General features: G+C 36.3%; 2 protein-coding genes across 3 annotated transcripts in view; both read left to right on the forward strand.

Moving 5' to 3' along the window:
• The window catches only part of LOC144026282 (uncharacterized), a 36,744-nt gene extending 35,667 nt beyond the window's left edge, over positions 1 to 1,077 (forward strand). Inside the window, exon 18 of the mRNA XM_077532868.1 lies at positions 490 to 1,077. Coding sequence (XP_077388994.1) covers positions 490 to 588 — 99 coding nt within the window. The 3' untranslated portion in view covers positions 589 to 1,077. The remainder of the gene's footprint in view (positions 1 to 489) is intronic.
• A 752-nt stretch (positions 1,078 to 1,829) lies between these two features.
• Positions 1,830 to 19,476, forward strand: part of mrpl11 (mitochondrial ribosomal protein L11) — a 97,616-nt gene continuing 79,969 nt past the window's right edge. The window contains exons 1-2 of one of the 2 annotated variants that reach the window (XM_077532124.1): positions 1,830 to 1,969; positions 18,237 to 18,289. The gene's annotated coding sequence lies outside the window, so the exon portion shown is untranslated. The remainder of the gene's footprint in view (positions 1,970 to 18,236; positions 18,290 to 19,476) is intronic. The other variant, XM_077532125.1, reaches the window with a different exon arrangement.

A 19,476-nucleotide genomic window follows, 5' to 3' on the forward strand; every position in this document is an offset into this window, starting at 1 on the left:
GTTATCTCATCTTCGGGTATGTGTTCCCACAAGATTTGTGTGTGAATATTCGTTATTTGAACACTCCACCAATCGATGCTAACTTCTTGTTAGCATTTGCAAACTTCCTGTTCGCCTTAGGCTAGCGATGTTTCAAAAACGAAGCATGTTTAGTATTTAAATATACAGTACTTCTTACTTCTTAACGTGTATTTAGTTTTACAGTTAACTCCAACTGCTGTGTCATTAAACAGCTGAAAGGACGATTCGGGACAACAGAACAACCAGAATAGCATACGCTACACGCTTGCTAGTTGCTAATGCTACGCAAGGAAAATGGTGCATTCAGGGTACTTTCACAGCGTCGGAAACTCATGATGTCTTCGATAACCTTTTAAGGGGAAAATAATTGGCCATTTGAAGGCCAATAATCGGTCGATTATAAGCGGCGGCCAATTAATCGGTTGGCCCCAGTAGTATAACTTTTTTTGTTTTTCTTTCTGTTTTCAGATGCTCGTGTCATTCCTCTTGCGAGAATTATTCCCCCACGAGCATTCCCTGAATCGGAGTGCTGCCGCCTTGCAGAACGTGACCAACCTCATCAACTGACCTGTGAATGACCTTTTAATGCTGCTTTATTATTATTATTTTTTTTATATAATGTATAATTATTTATTAAACTGTTGTCAAATGCCTTAAAAAAAAATTCAAACCTCATCGGTGCCAGTCATTGTGATCGTTTTTTTTTTTTTTTTTTTACCTCAAATTAAAGATGAATGTGAATTTTGCATCGGATTTAGTTTTAAATGAATAACCGTTTATTTTTGCGGAATTCTTGTTGTGACACGGTGATTGTTGAACTCTGACATTTCATTTCTTTCACTTTTTTTTTTTTTTTAATTAATATTTTGGTGTCACTTTTTCCACACATCAGTCTTTTTTTTTTTTGTGTGTGTACTGTAATCCTGATTGAAATGCAGGACTTATTTTGATGTTAAGGTTACAAAATCACATGCAGAAAACTTGAAAAATGTCAAATGTGAGCTATTGAAATGTCAACGTGTTCAAATGGTGTTTTTAATAAAACATTTCCACTTATTACGCCATGATGAATTTGATCTTGATTTTAAGATTGATGACAAAAATGTGATGACTTAACCTCTGGAGAAGGTCATTTGCAAGCCAATTAAGAATTTGAAGCACATCACGATTCTTTTGGCTGCAGAAAAAAATTCCATTTGACACGCCTCATAGTTCAGCAGAGGAGACGTTATGATTTATTTAACACTTTTCATGCCCATAGGCAATCCCCATCCAGGCGAAAAGTGGAACAAATGGTACGGAAAAAAAAGCGTATGGAAGGGAGAGTAACAAAACAAAAGCATTCATAATGAATGAGCGGAGGATTTTGCTCTTCTCATTTCTTCCGACACCGGACACAACCAGAGGCAACGTTTGATTTTTTTTAATTTTTTTATTTTTTTTTAGATCCGGAAATCCCCCAGCCGGTGCCATCGTGTTCATGCTTTTTAATTACGGAAATGTGCGAGATTTAATTGCAGGATTATTTGGATTCGTTCAGGTCACTGGAGGGAGATTATTAGAAAGCAAGCCATTATTCATTTTTCATTATTTTTGTTTTGCTTCTGTGGCCACGCAGCAAAAACTCCAACTTGTATTTGTAAACTTTCTGAGCGCAAGTAATTACTACAAATATCCAGCGGACCAATAGAATACATTTAGCTCAACAAAAATTTAAAAAAAAATAGATGAATTAATAAATTAACAATAAATAACATTTAATACAAAAACCGTGGCCGTGCGAATGATTAGTTGCAGTTACTCCTCCTCACCTGCCAATGGCAGTGTGGAGATGACCAACCGCAAATAGACGAGCGATGTACTGATCCAACATGTCTGCCCCCTGAAGCAACGACAGAGACAAAACGAGAAATCGAAATATTGTGGAAAAACACGGGACGACAAGCAGGTACGTCCTCAGTTTCACATCGTCATCTGTTGGTTTGTTGTGCTGTACGCCGCTCGCTTTTCTCCAACTTGAAAGGATCCGTTTGTGGCTTAATTTATTTTATTCGGGAACGTGACGGCGATGACCGGCGTGCGACGTCCAATGTGACTGGACGCAATTCGTCGTGGGTTGCAAGACATATATATTATTATTATTTTTGCCAGGAGTGGGGTGTTATTTCCTCACTTTGCACATACCCATTACATCGGTCCCGACTCCCTACAAGCAAAGTGTTGTCACGTTTAACGTACTTGGCATAATTCTCCATTTCCCCCACCCCCAGACATATACACCATCAACATATTGAAGCTGCACTCGTAGCACTTCAAGTACCGACTACTGTACTAGTATGGCCGTGTACTAGTAGCCTCCTTATACTATACTGAACAAATTGCTGAAACAGCTTTCCATAAAGCAGTAACATTTTTTTCGAACATAGTTTTAAAGCCGAGAGAGTAATCTCAATTAATCGAAGTTAATGTGCCTATATCCCTCGAATTAAGAGATTAATACACAATTGTTTTGTGTTGTGCTCCCCCCTTCCATTTCCAACTATTACTGCTTCAAATTTGAAGAAAAGCTGAGAGGTGATGAGAACAGTTTTGATCTTAAAAAAAAAAAAAAAAAAAGATGTTTGTACCTCAGTTTAGTCACAAATTTAGTTTACTTTTTTTTTTTTTTTTTTTTTTATGTATTCTTTATCACATTAAATCTTGCTAGTGCTCCAGACTAAGTTTTTTTTTTCTTAACTAGGAGAACAGTGGCCCTTTACCTTTACCTGAAATTTTTGGTTTGCATTTAGAATATTTAAGGGCAGCACTGTAAGTAGTCTTGTGAACTAGTATAAATTCACGACACTCATTTTCATTATATTACTAATAAATGAGCTGAAGTGGGGAACAAAAGTTGTCCTATGATTCTGGAGGTCCAAAGTGAATTTTAAAGTATTTTTTGCTATTCTTTAGACGTTGCTAATAATAGCCTGTGTTGTCTACTTTTTCAACATTTATTACTGTGTAAAAATGCCTAAAGATGATTTAAATGATGCCGTACCTTGTGTGATTGATATCATGTAAAGTTTGTTGTTGGTTTTCTGATTGTGTACATGGTAGATAAGATGCTTTATGATTCTCTCCATTTGAGTTTTGCCACCATCTTGTGGAACCCATAGGCAATTACAAACCTCTTTTTGAGGATGATGGTGTGTTATTTGTTGGATTTTCGCTATTCGCTGCAGGGCTTCGTTCCAATCCTCTGCGAATAGCTTATTGAGTCGCACCTTTTTTTTTTTTTTTTGCTTTTACATCACATCTTTTTGTATTATATTACTTTTAACTCATTCACTGCCTTTGACAAGTATACTTGTCAATTGTATTTTTTAGAGCGGTGCTAAATGGGGGCGAATCTGAGCATGCTTCACTGTAAATATCAAACTTGGAAACAACTTTACTGATGCCCAACCACCGGTAGATGACATCATTGCCCCATTTTATAGGAAATAAACACAGTTTCAGAGTCCATGGGAGAAATGGCTGTATTTTGGCAAACCTACATTTTTCTGCTGTCAATTATAAAAGAACGGGACGGGACAAAAAGTAGGGAGTCTATTCTGTTATTTGGTAGATTCGGTTTATATATAATTAATGAATGTAATATCACGCGAGTATTGGAAATGTAAAAATTTTCTATAATGACTGGCAGTGAATGAGTTAATCTCCGACTTCTCTTGTGTTGTCTATTCAAGGGAATCTTTTCATGCCAGAGCAAGATCCTTCTCACTTTCCACCAATTCTCATAAATTCCCCACCCCCACTTCGACCTTGAATGCAGCACTTCTTTATTGAATATTGTTAAAGCGCGTGATCATTGGAAAAGCTTATTCGTTCATAAGATTGAAAATACAGCGGGGGGGTCGTGGGGGGGTGGGGGCTGGGGACCGGTGGGGCGCTGTGGGGGCCCGCTGGGCCTCGTTCTGCGGCCTTGGGCTCGGGGGTGTGGGCCGGGGCTGGGGCGGGGGTGTTCAGGGCGTCTGGGTCGGCTCGCCGACCGGTGTCCGCTCGGGTGGCTTGGGGGTGGCCTTGGTGCTGCCGCGGCCTGGGGATTTCGGGGGGGGAGTGCTCGCTTTGCTGGACCGCGGTTGACGGCTTCTTTCTTTGGTGGTGGTCCTTATGCATGCCAGATCCGTCGCACCAGCATCTACTGAAACTCAACAGAAATAGCCTCTCCCTCCCACAGCCCCTTGAATCAGTTGGTGCTGGTGTCTGTGGTTCTCACTTTGCTCTATCTATCCTTCCCTCCTTCCTCTCTTTAGTTTTTCCTCTGGTCACTTGAGATCTTAATTTATTAGAAGTATGAGGTTTCTGGGGTTGGCATAAGACTCTGGTTTTGTAACCACGTAGGAGGGGTCTTGTTGGTGCTGGACTTCACTTTGATGGATTGGATGTACTGGCTTCTATGGATCTCTCTCTGCCTTATCGATCCTTCCCTCCTTCCTCTCTTTAGTTTTTCCTCTGGTCTCTTGAGATCTCGCCAAATTTGCTGGAATTTAGAGGCTTCCGGGGTTGGCGTAAGACTTTGATTTTGTAATCATGGGGAAGGTAGGAAGTGTTTGGTCGGTGCTGGATTTCACTTTGATTTTCCTTTCTTTTCTCTTTATTTCTTTTTTTTCTGACCTTTTCTCTGGTCTCCTGACCATTTAAACCTCACGACTCTGGCAAGATTCTGAAGTACCTGGTTAAGGCGAAGGGTAATGGGATATTTATAAGGCTTTAGGTGAATGAATGAGTATAAATTTATACGTATTTGCACGCGCACGCACGCAAACGCACGCAAACGCACACACGCAAACGCACGCACGCACGCAAACGCACGCACACATTAAAAAAAAAAAAGAAAAAAAAAAAAGATTGAAAATACAGTGAGATGAGGCCAAAAGAAACGGCGGTGACGGAATGCACTCAAGGCTTTGAAGTCGACGGGCGAATAAACATTCTATGGACACGACGTCGCTTGCAGTTGATAATCAAAGCTTACGGCGGACCTTGAATTCAGCGCGTCAAAACCTTCTTCTTTTTCATCATCATCGTCATCGTGTAGATTTGGCCTTCTGGTACGTAAGGTCCATTTACTAGTACTGTGTATGTCCTCACTATTCAGACTCGCTTCACAAGCATATTCCGTTCCCCTTCATCTGACCATTAGTGTGGATTTGAAACATAGAAGGGACAAAACATGCCTTGTGAAAATTAAACTGCGCTTAAAAAAATAAAATAAAATAGCCACCAGATGTGCTTTTAATATCATGCCATGACGACGACGGTATATTGTGGCAGTTTTAATATCGCAATATCAAGATATTGCCGGTATCGTTGCATCCCCACTAGTAATGTGACTAGGCCCAACGATTAGTATCTTTTTGCCAGACTAACAAGCTACAACATGTCCTACTACTAGTGCCCAAGTTCTCTTCTTCGTGAGGAAAGGGGTGTTCTAGTACATGGACCTTAAGCTGCAAGTAATTGCTCACATTTATGTAAAGCACTAGTCGATTGACTAGGGGTGATAGTAGAACTGTTTTGTATCTCTTATGGTTCCCCCCCCTACACCTCTAGACTAGTGCCATTTTTGGCCTACGAGGAGTCTTAATAATATAATAATAATGATAATATAAGTATAAGTATTTACCATTCAAAGCCTCCTTGCAGGTGGTAGGATGGAACTGGATGAGGATAAAGTTATGAGTACCGTAACACGCTTTACATTGGAACTATGGTTTAAGTTGATTAAGAAATTAACTGTAGAAAATGATATTTGTATACTAAGGTGGATAGCATATGATAAACGGTTTGTCCCTAATAGTTTCGATAAGTCATTTCTACAATGGATGCCAAGGGGTATAACTGCACTATGTACTATTGTGAAGAAGGGGGTACTTGTGAATTTTCAAGACATGCAAGAAAAGTATAGTTTGGGTAAACATGACTTCTTTAGATATTTACAGTTGAGGGACTACTACGAGAAGGAAATAAAAAACAGGTTACGGTTGGAGCCTCATGGATTTATTCTAACCGTTGCGGGGGCTGACACCTCGAGGCCCAAAAAGATTGTATACACACTGTGACGCAACTAGATGGAGGGTAGGGGGGAGACTATGTACATCAAACAGAGATGGGAGAAGGAACTTCAAATTAACATTACACAATCTGAATGGTTAAGTATTATAAAAACACAGGGCTCCACAACATCTTCTCGTGTGTGGAGAGAGCACTGCTGGAAGAACATCATTAGGTTTTTTATTACACCTAAAATTAAATATAAATGTCTCAAGGTAGTGCAGCCATGTTGGCGCCGATGTGGTGCAATCAACGTGGGCCACGCACATGTGTTTTGGCTATGCCCAAAGGTGGTGTCTTTTTGGGAAAATGTGTGTAATGCCATTAAGGGGATTCTGGGCTATAATATAATATTTTCATGTGAGGTACTGTATCTAGGCTGCTTGTCAGCAGGTTCTGTATTAAAGGAAGACGGGTACCTTCTTAAGATAATGATGGCTGCGTGTAAAAAGGCCATCACAAAGAAGTGGCTCAGCCCTGGACCCCCGACATTGAGGACTGGTTCAAAATAGTGGGCCTGATATACGACATGGAACTACTCACACATAGGTTAAGACTGGAAGAAGTAATTTGCCATGAAAAATGGATGATGTGGACATTGTTTATGCAACAACAAAGAATGGACAAACAGATCACACAAGTGAACTGATTGAGCTGGTTAAATATTTAGGATGATTCCAGAGCCCTTGTTACGTCTTTTCATTTTTATTTTTATTTTTTTTTTAAATTTTTTGCGTATGTTTTGTTTTGTTCTTATTGATTGTTATATTTGAAAACTGTTGAGGAAAAATAAAGTATATATATATATATATATATATATATAAAAAAAAAAAAAAAAAGTATAAGTATTTACCGGTAGTTGTAGTAATTATTCAATATCATAATCCTTGATGCAAAATATATAAGTATTAGTGCATGACATACTCTTAACCGTTATCCATGATTAGGAGCCTACTAGTGTGTAAAATATACCTATTAGTTAGGCTACGAGTCCAGCATAATTATTAGGGATGTAATGATAATGGCATTATTGTGATATCGCGATATTAAAACTGCCACAATCTATCGTCGTCAACATGTCACGATATTAAAAGTCATGTCAAGTCCATTTGTGCAGTGCTAGCACCCTCTGGTGGCTATTTTTTTTTAATGCAGTTTAATTTTCACTAGGCATGTTTTGGCCCTTCTATGTTTAAAATCCACGCTAGTCAATATGTGGAGGAACTCCATGTGTTGGTACCTCAATATGAAGTGTTATTAGAATAAATTGTACGTTTTTTTTTAATATGCGTTGCTATAATGTACAAAAGCACAATATTGTATTTTTTTTTTCTTAGTATGAGCTTTTTTTTTTTTTTATATATCGTGATCTTCATATTGTGATATCGTATCGTGATGTTTGGATATCGTTACATCCCTAATAAGGGCAGTAAGGTTTAATTTCATGCCAAAAAGTGACACTAATACTAGTTAGAGGTGGGAACCTCTGGGTACCTCACCGCACGATACTATATGTGATATAAGGCTCACGATAACGATTATCTCACGATATGATGATACCGCAATCATCAATATATTAGTCAGGCAATAAATCCACGATAATATGCGGAAAAAATAATCGTAAAAGTAAAAAAATTTAGGGGTGCACCCCTTCAGTTTTCCGGCTGATCACCGATCCCCGATCTTTTAAAAAGTCTGACCTGCCGATCCCGATTTTTTCCGATACCGATTTTTTTCATTACGAGCAGCATATACTTTCAGTCTTCCAATCTCGTTTTTTTGAAAAACATTGAACAATATCGGCAAAATAATACAAATAAGTTGTTTTAACTGCACATGAAGTAGTTCTCGCAAATAAAAATGAAAATCCTTTTAGTCATCTCAACAGAAGAGGACAGTGGCTGACTTTTTTTTCAGACCTCTCAGGAGGGAGATGAGATTGGTGGAAAAGATCGGTTTATTTTTAACGCATCGGCCGATCACTGATCTTCCAAAATAATGTAAATCAGGGCCGATGAATCGGCCAGCCGATCGATCGGTGCACTCTTTATACATAATAATAATAATAATAATAGTAATAGTAATAATAGTAATAATAATAGTAATATATAAATAATAATAATCAATAATATAATAACAAAAACAATTTAAATATAAATATAATATTAATATATATTATGATATATAATTATAAATAAAAAATAAAATAAATAATAACAACAATAATAATAATAATAATAATAATAATAATAATAATAAATAAATTAATACATAAATAATATTAATCAATAATATAATAAAACAATTTGAATATAAATATAATATTAATATATATTATGATATATAATTATAAATAATAATAATAATAATAATAATAATAATCAAATTAAGCTCATGAGTCTTCTTCGCCTGAAGATTGCGTCCATATTTCTGCCACTCTTATGAGGTACTCCCCCTAGTGGCCCTCCAAATAATTGCTCAATAAGTAATGAACAATGGCGCCGTGATTGCGGCTGAAAATTAACTACAAATATTGCGATACTTGCGTAGGCGTATCGTAATCTATCGGGAGACAAAAGTATCACGATTTATCGCGATTTTTGATCGTGATTATATTGCCACACTCCTAATTACTCGTAATACCCAGTTATTGTTCATCATCTGTGAAAAATTGTACAAATAAATGTACAATAAAAACAACCAAGGTCCCAGAATTGACCCCTGGGGGACACCACAGGTAATTGATCAATACACACCCTTGTGTACAAACTGCTGTTTATGAGATCATACGATTTAGCAATGGTTTTCCTCAGATGGCAATTTTTCCCCAATATTTAGACCAAAATGTTGTATGAAACCTAAAAAACAATGCTGCGGAATACTCTGTTTTTCCAAATGTCTCGTGACACCTGTGGGGCGGGCTGTCACACGTGGCCTGCTGCCTGTTGAAGAAGAACTCCTCCGAAGAGGCAACTTGATAATGTCAGCGGCTTTTTGTGTCGCCCCGAGATGACGGATGTCCTCTCCGCAGAATTGAATCATTTGAAACGGGCCTCTCACTGGATCGTGTTTCTTCATCTTGCGCCGTCCTGCCCGAATATGCTCATCTCGCTTTCATCTTCATTTTTACTCCCCGACTGCCGTTTGCACCTGCTTGTCTAATTCCGTCGGTAGGATTTATTTCACTCATCCTGCCATGCATCATCACACGTTGAAGATGGCGACGATATATCAGCAACACGTCCGTCTGCCTGAAGAATGCGGTCGACAGTCAACCAAAATTTATTATTTTGGGGATGCGTTCCACAGAATTATTATTATTATTAATTATTTTTTTTTGTAGCCCACATGCTGTTTTTGTGGAAAAAGGCACTTACAATACAAAATTAACAAATGTTGAAACAAAAACAAAAAAAATACACTTTAATGTCTCTATTTGTCATTTTGTCTTGCAAAGCAGACTGGAGTAGATCATGACAATGTTGTGCATTTCTGTAAATTGAAGCAGAAATCATTTGTCAATCAAATAATTTTTAATCGAAAATCGTTTGAATCGATATATATATATACACACACACAACCGTACAACCTGTACGCCTCGCTCAAGGACCTGGTGCTGCACTACTAGCACATGTCACTGGTGCAGCACAACGACTCGCTCAACGTCACGCTCGCCTTCCCCGTCTAGGGCCAGCAGCGGCGCTGACCCGACCCGACTCCTGCGACTCCTTACTACTTAGCTCCAGCATGGCCGACCTGCCCCCATTAACATCAAATTGCAGCGAATCAATGCAGTTCAGTTTTCATGACCTATATGTTATATTTAAAAAAAAATCCCTATATATATATATATATATATATATATATATATATATATATATATATATATATTTGTATTTAATTTTTGAATTTTAAATGACTAAAAGTGAAAATAAAAATGGATATAAAAAAATATAATTCCAAAATTATATCTAAAAAATAAATATAAATGGAAATAAAAAAGAGCAAATATGTATATATACATTTGTTTTTCATTTTTAATTGTATTTTTTTTATGTCCGTATAAATAAATGACTAAATAAATCAATGACTCCGCAAATAAATGAATAAATAAATAAATGACAAAAGTGAAAATAAAATGGATATGAAAAAATATAATTAAAAAATTAAATACAAATGTATATTTATTTATTTATTTATTTATTTATTTATTTATTTATTTATTTAATTATTTAATTTTTTTTTTTTTTTAAAGAACTCAGAATTGTTCATTCGGTAGTCTTACCGATTCAACGTCTTATCATCATTGCCTTTTTTTTTTTTTTTTTGTGTGTGTGTGAATCGATTTTTAAACTTCCATTTTTAATGGAAAAATATTCAACAAAACGTCTGACTTCGGGTTAGGATTCACACCTTGAGCATGGAAGAATGTTATATGAACGGAACATTAAGCCTTAATATTTTATTTTAATGCTGTTCAAACATGAAACAGATTACAACCTCTATAAGACTGAAATTTCAGATAAATAAATAATACATTTTCATATAAATCTTACACTCTACAAGCTTACTGATTAGTATTTTCTAAATTTGAATGAAAAAAAATCGCAACAATCGACTTATAAATTCGTATCGGGATTAATCGGTATTGAATCGAATCGTGACCTGTGAATCGTGATACGAATCGAATCGTCAGGTACTAGGCAATTCACACCCCTATTATATATATATATATATATATATATATATATATATATATATATATATTTATTGATTTATTTTTTGCTCTTTTTATTTCCATTTATATTTATTTTTTTGGATATATTTTCGAATGACATTTTTTTAATATCCATTTTATTTTTACTTTGTCATTTATTTTGAATTTTGGCAGTTTTGGTCCTCCATAAAAGTTGACATCTGAAGTTATTTATGTTGTTTGAGCTTCACTTTTTTTGGTCGCGTTGACATTTGGAAAGTTGCAACTGTAGTGTTTGGTTTTCCCGTTTTGAGGGAAAGGCGTGTCAGGCGCTCACCCATGCTGCTGCTGTTCCTCATCCACCATGCTTGCTCTTTGTCAAATTTGATGGTGGGGGAGGAAAAATGTAATTCAAAGAAGGCAGTAAAAGAAAGCAGGCCTCCCTGGGGAGATGATGCCTGCATGGCTGATTCAAGTTGGGGGAGGGGAGGTCCTTGTTTGAACTCGGGATGCGCTGAGGGGCGCCCAAGTGTTGCCGCTGTAGTCAAAACCTTTGTGCTGAGAAGAAGCTGCGCGCTCCCTAAATGTTTTATTCCTAACAAGCAGCAGAGCAGTCAAGTGGAATCATACACAATGCGCACCAAATATATAAATATATTTTTTATCAGAGCTTTTTGGACCCTGTGCGCATGATGATGATGAGTTTGAGGGCCGACCCGCGATAATTTTTTTTATGACGCCGCGCCTCAAAAGCGCCCGTAAAACCAATTTAATCTTGTGCCAAAATGTCGATTAGTTCAATGGCGTTGCATTTAGCTTTCGACGAGGCGAAGAGGCAGTGAGCTTACAACGGAAACAAAACGTCCTCTTTGACACCGTAGTTTCTTGGTGGGAATCATAACAATACAGTGAATTGAATGAACACGACTGAGAATAACAATCGAAACCCTCCTTGTTGATTTATTTATTGTGGTCTGGAACAGCACAAACAAAAATCAGAAAAGTATCGACACCTTGCATCTAATGCACCGTCAGATAATCAACATATTTGAAGGCCCATTTGGTATGAGCCAGTGCAATCGCACACATCCCACGGGGACTGTATTACAAGGTTCTGCTTTTGAATATACATGAATATTTATACTAGCGCACGTATTGGCTGTGTAAGAACATCTGCTGTCTGTGAATGGAATGTAAATGCTAGTTAGCACAGTTTGATTACCTTACATTAAAATTTTCAGGGGAGAGTTTGGAGAATACAATGGTACTACCGAAATATCAAAATTTTGCTCGTGACTGACGTGTGCCCACAAAGTTTTGCAATTGCCTGTAGATGCCACATGATGGCGGCCAAGCAATTTTTCTTAAAGACAAAACTAATGCCTGATGTTAAAAAAAACAAAACAAAAACAAACCATCTCTCCACACTTAAATGGAGTTCCTTGGCTCCAAAAAGGCCACAAGATGACATCAAAGTAATAGTTTTATATTCGACGTGGCTAGGGGAATTTGCAAATGCTGAACCACCGCCACAACTGACCCTTTCTTCACAATGTATCCTCACTCGGGTCAACAATCGGTAATTTCAGCAAAACAAAAGTTTGTTTGTAGCGACTTCAGTTATTCAGTATTCAGAGGTCAAGCATGAGTTTTGCAAATGTGAAACCTCAAACTATAAAACAACAATTACAAGACTAAGAAAGGACTTTAACGGCAAACTGATCATTTATTTATGATTATTATCATTATTATTATATATAATTTCTTTTAATTTATTAGTATTATGTATTTGTTTTTATTTATTTTTATTTTATTTATGTTTTTATATATATTATATATTTATGTATTATATTATGTATTTATATTTATACTATTTTTATTCTGATATGAATTAATGTACATTTTTTAATTTGTTATTCTTTATTTATTATGCTTTATTTTTTTATTATTGATTTTATTTTATTTTATTTATTATTATTATGATTATGATTAGTTTTATCGTAGATTATCATGGATTTATTCCCTGAGTAATATATCGATAATCGCGGTATCGTCATATCGTGAGATAATCGTTATAGTGAGCCTTGAATCACATATAGTACTGTATCATGAGGTACACAGAGGGGTTCCCACCCCTAATACATATATATATATATATATAATTTAAAGGGGGGGCTGGAGTAGGATAATGGCATTTCAATGTGGCAAACTAATTTGCGATACGCGTAAACTGAGCTGAGAGCTTGATAGTGGAACATAATGGACTCTCAAGTCAAGGTATCACTGGCTTCATATTGATGAGTAGCAACAACAACAGAGTTGAAAGGCGCCAGAGATGGAAGGTGAACGTCAGCCGGCAACTTTTGAACTACGAGTTGCTTGCTTGCTTGCTTGTGTTGGACTTGCCCTTCAGCACTTGCCCTCCATCCCGTCATCAAAAGCCGCAGCTCACCAATACTCACTCATGGTCTTTAGCGCCCGCCGCAGTTTCCAAGCCTTTCCTCCGGAGGCGCCGCCGCCACCCCATAATATATTCCTCTCTTTGGTCAGTGTGTTAAAAGCCCGTGGCCCTAATTAATAAACGGCTGGCGAAGGTCCCTCCCCTCCCAGCCCGCCCTCCCTCCCGTACTATCGGCAGACATTATGTATTCAAGGCTCTCAGTCATTTATTGTGTCTCTAATGACATTCAAGCATTTGCGCAAAGATGGGCAGGGACACGGGATTGCTTTTATCATTTTGTTATTTGTTATTTTCCTGGCGGTATCCAAGGACAACAGCTTGTCTCCAGGGCTTTATTTTATTTTATTTTATTTTTTTAGCCCTTCCTCCTCCTCCTCGCTTCTTTCAGCAGCAAGCTTCAAAAATGTATGCAGCCATTTTCTCTTGTCTTAATTCCCTTAAAAACGAAATGTGTTTGGGAGATAAGGACAATATTGCGCCACTTGTTCTTTACCATGTCAATAAAATGAATTGCTGCGTGCAAATTGGTTCTCATGGGCCGTGATTTATTTCAGAAGGTAAACGTCTGAAATGGAATTTACTGGTAATATGTGTGGCGACGCAATCAATGTCCTTGAGAAAAATGCACAACTGTTATTCGATACGCGGCACTTTTTTTTTTCCCCCAGCGGAAAATACAGTCGACTTGCATTCATCAACCAAAAAAGGTGCAAAATAGAGACCACATAAAAACTTTTTTTCTCTCTCGCTCTCTCTCGCTGAGGCTTTTTAGAGCATTTTTGGACATCACATTGCACAACATGTTGGCACATTATAAGTAGGGCTTCTGGATTATGAAGAAAATATTAATCACGATTAATTTGGTAAATCAGGGTGTCCCGGACTTGCGTCAGAGTTCCGTTCCTACACTAGCGATGTAAATCAAATTTCGACTTAAGTCGAATTTCCACATTAAAGTCAATATTTACATGGAATTAATTTGCATAAAAAATCTAAAATACATGAAAATAATAACAAAAAAGATCCTGTCCCACTGAAGCCCAATTCTATCTATATATATTTATATATATATATTTCTTATATATATATATATATATATATATATATATATATATATATATATATATATATATATATATATATATTTCTTATATATATATATATTTCTTATATATATATATATATTTCTTATATATATATATATATATATTTCTTATATATATATATATATATATATATATATATATATATATATATATATATATATATATATATATATATATATATATATATTAGGGGTGTTAAAAAAATCGATTCGGCGATATATCGCGATACTACATCGCGCGATTCTCGAATCGATTCAATAATAGGCAAAATCGATTTTTTTTTTTTTTTAGGATTCACACCTTGAGCATGGAAGAATGTTATATGAACGGAACATTAAGCCTTAATATTTTATTTTAATGCTGTTCAAACATGAAACAGATTACAACCTCTATAAGACTGAAATTTCAGATCAATAAATAATACATTTTCATATAAATCTTACACTCTACAAGCTTACTGATTAGTATTTTCTAAATTTGAATGAAAAAAAATCGCAACAACCGACTTATAAATTCGTATCGGGATTAATCGGTATCGAATCAAATCGTGACCTGTGAATCGTGATACGAATCGAATCGTCAGGTACGAGGCAATTCACACCCCTAATATATATATATATATATATATATATATATATATATATTTCTTTTATATATATATATATATATATATATATATATATATATATATATATATATATATATATATATATTAGAGATAGACCGATATGCTTTTTTCAGGGCCGATACCGATTCCGATTATCGGTCGTCAAGGAGGCAGATAACCGATATTTGAAGCCGATATTCATTTGCAGTAAAAGTTAAAATGTTGGCACCAAATTTTTGAATAATGCAAACCCTAACAGTTCTTTACAATGGATTCTCACACTGCATTTTTCATTTTACATCCTTCTATCTGCAATAAGACGTTGGTGGCGGGGGGAGTTAAATGTGGGGCCAATGTGACATTACCTTTTATAGCATTTGGGATACTTGTAGTTTTATTCTATAAATGTTATATTTTTATATTTTGAAGTAATAGGAGGAACCCTGTCATTCAAAATGCTGCTGCTGTGCAGCTGTGGCATTACTTATTACTACAGCAAAAAAAAAAAAATTCCATGAGAAAAACTATTCATCCCTGAACAGTGAACACCATACAGTTCTTGTAGACCTTATTATGATTATTGTTATTGTTACCATATAGACAGTTTTGATAAGCTGAGGATCTTAAATCGAGAACAGCAATATCATGCTACTCCTCTCTACAAGAGAACTGTCAAAAGACACTTCATCATGTAGTTTACTGCCACTTAGGATGCCCCAATCAACGCAGAAAAAGGTAGAGTAAAATAACTTGGTTATAATAATAGTGAGAATAACTTGGTTAAACAGACATTGTTGCGGTGGACCGCTGCCACTTTCTGCTGTTTAATGTGTTTTACACTTATAGACCCGTGTGTGTATATGGGCACACTATTCTCTCACTACTGTACTGTACTGTATCACTTAATGGCACAGATTTACTTGTCTAAATAATAACTGGGCTGCAACATTGCTAATTCACATGAACAAGCACTATCTTAGCTGTCCACATGAATAGTTATTAACACACGAGAAAGTTATACAACACACCAAACATGAGCTCATTATTCAAAGTATGATGCACGTAACGAAATTACATCACTGAACATTAATTGCAGCCGACTACGGCCGTAGATGTTACATATTAGTGGCATCCATTGAGAGCATAATGTCCCAACTTACGGCAGACATGACGTGAAAAGAGAGACAAAACGAGCAAATATGCACACTATACTTTAGTGCACTTCTCTACTAATGCCAAACATACGGAAGAGAACACGTTTGTGTAGTTAAACGGTGTTTGAGACACTTAATTTGTTACGGAGCGGACTTTAACGAGGTGCACAACGAGCTGTCAATCAAATCGACGTCGAAGCTTAAGGCACACAATGGCAAACCAGTGCGACAAATAAACAGAATATAAAGTAACTAAACGCTATTTAGTGTCACTGTGGCATCTCACTGCATAATAACCGCTATGCAACAAGTAGTGGACCTGACCCAGAATGCAATCTGTGCGTCACGAGAGGTAAATATAATGACATTACTCTACTCTTAACATGGAACTAGACAATATAATAATGACAACTGTTAATATTTGGAACCTTTCTAACAAACATTGTTTACTTAATTAAGTGAAAATGTGTGTGATTCCCTCCCCGAGTAGTTCAAGTAGCGAATTAGCTACTGGGTGTTAGCCTCCATGCTAAGCTGAACACACCACTGTTAGCTAGCGGGGATTCAATGCAAGGCAATGCAGCTCCATTCATATAGTGCATTTAATACACAACATAATTCAATGTGTTTAGCTTATCATGGTGAAAAGTTCAGCGGAGTCTCTTCTCTTTTAACTTACCTTCGAAGCATGTGTCTCGCGTTGTGGGTGCGTGTGTGACCGGCTACTGTGATACACGGCATACACTACTGATTGGTTCTGGCTCTTGCACGACTAACCAATCAAATGCTGCTATGGGCGTTACGTTGCTGGAGTTGGACTCCATAACAGACAGAGACGCTCTGGGCTGCATTCGAAGCGAAAAGACGGAGTTTTAAATGGATCGCTCATATCGGCCGTCAGATTAATAAAACAGACCGATACCGATATGTACCAATATGTCAAATATCGGCCCCGATTATCGGCCCGGCCGATTATCGGTCTATCTCTCTCTATATATATATATATATATATATATATATATATATATATATATATATATATATATATATATATTTCTTATATATATATATATATATATATATATATATATATATATATATATATATATATATGTATATATATATATATATATATATGTATATGTATCTCCAACCTCCCCACAATATTGTGATGATTATCGTATTGTGACCTTCATATCGGGATATTGTATTGTGATGTTTGGATATCGTTACATCCCTAAGTATAAGTGCACTCAGTTTACAATTTTGATCAAATTGGATTATTCATTTGTTTGACTATGATGTGTTTCTTGGCCAAAGTACCATTGGAGTTGATGCACAACTCATTTGTTATTCTCAAAACGAATAGCGAATGTGAATTTTGGTCTCCGTAAAATCCCATAAAGTGGTCACTTCAAAAAAGATGAACCGCGATACAGCGCGGGTTCACTTTACAGTACATTAATCATAGATTCCAGATAATCCAGATGGATTATTCCACCTTCACATTTAGGAAGAAAAATAAGTGAATCTATATTTTTAATCTTGAAGGCAGCCCCCTCTATTGATGAGTCTCATAAGCGTTTCATACAATGCGGGTGAAACTTGCACCGTGTGAATATTAATGCGGCTGAGCTGGGAAGAAGCAAGTTTTTATTTATTAAGCAGCACAGCTGCTTTCACCCCCATCACTTTCATCTTTTTTTTTTTCTTTACATTTCAACTCAGACACAGCACTGGGGGGAAAAAAATCACTTGGAAGGCACACTGAGCACACAGCGGTCATCATCTCACCGGCTTGGAAATACTACTTTCCTTTTTCGGGCAGGGGGCTATTTTGTCCGTGTCAGTGGCATGATGTGGATTTCACTACTGTCCAGACCCCCTGAGGAAGCTTGCGGGGATATCTGGTCTGCTCGGCCCACTGAAAAGGAAAAGTGAACAACCAGCTGCCTTGTCTTCCATTGTGTGCGATGATTTGGCTTTAAAGCTTAAAATAGACGAAATGACACGACATTTTATTTTAGGATGATAGCGACAATGTAAGATAATTTAATGTTGCTAATTGTAACGAATTGTCATCCCCCCGCAGGTGGTCAAGGACAGACACAGCCGCTGGTCCACGTTCACTTTATTGAACAAACGGTAAGAAAATATGCTATAAAAACATGGAACCTACCAAAAGAAAGATGAGTCTCTTCTTTCATCAAGAAAAAAAAAAGTACATTTCTATCTGTTTCCGTTTTGCAGCAATTAGTATTAGAATATAGCTGTTTCATCATTATTCACAAATCTGGTTAGAATTGTGAGTAATATAGCTATTTTTCAACATGGCCCTGGTTGAGCTCTTAAACTCTGCTGCCACCTGCTGGTCGTTTGCGTAATAACTACCATTTCTTCAACCATTCTTTGCAGTTGAGAGGCTGTATCAAAGCCTTCTGTATGCTCTAGCATAAAAACAAAACAAAAAAAATACATATATATATATATATATATATATATATATATATATATATATATATATATATATATATATATATATATATATATATATATATATATATATATATATAATACCTTTACAATTTCTCATAGTCTTTGCATTTCAGATCATTCTCTTGAATCAATTTTCCATCTGTAGTCTTGTAAGAAAAAACAATTGTGCTCTGCTTTTCTTTCTCGGTGAACAAATGTGGCAGTTTTCTGTTTGATTCTGCCACGTATGTCATCATCTTTGCTGTCATGTCTCTTCTTCTGCCAACTGACAACTTTGACAAACGCCAACTACTACGTTGTCGGAACGAGACGGCTCAAAAAAGATTTCCTTGGTTGTTAAATCTCACTCGAAGAGAGACACTCCAAAAACGCAACGCATAATGTGCTTAACTACCTTGTTATTATACTATTTTTTAATAGTACAGTCTTCCTACTGTCAGCAGAGGCAGCTTCCACTTGTTCAATTAAAAGATAATTCTTCTCCATGGTCAGCAGAGGGTATGTCCACCTCTTCAAATCTAAATTGCACCATCCATTTGCTCCGTTGGAGTGCAGTAAACCATTAAATAAACAGAAACTTACAGAAACTGAGAATATTACATGAAATTGCTCCTTTGTACAAAAATTCTGAAATGATGTCATACAGTTATAAAAAAAAACAAACACGAATGTTGTTAACGTAACTGGCCAAAAGTGGCCACAGAAGAGCCAACTGGATGTAAACAGAATATTACAATTGAAATATTTAGAGCAAAAGTTGGAAATGACAAAATCTTGGGAAGTTTTGTTACATTTTGCATGAACACATCTTTGAACCGTGGTTCTTAAATTACCTT

This window comes from Festucalex cinctus, chromosome 9 (assembly GCF_051991245.1).
Source record: "Festucalex cinctus isolate MCC-2025b chromosome 9, RoL_Fcin_1.0, whole genome shotgun sequence".
In the NCBI taxonomy this organism is placed as follows: domain Eukaryota; kingdom Metazoa; phylum Chordata; class Actinopteri; order Syngnathiformes; family Syngnathidae; genus Festucalex; species Festucalex cinctus.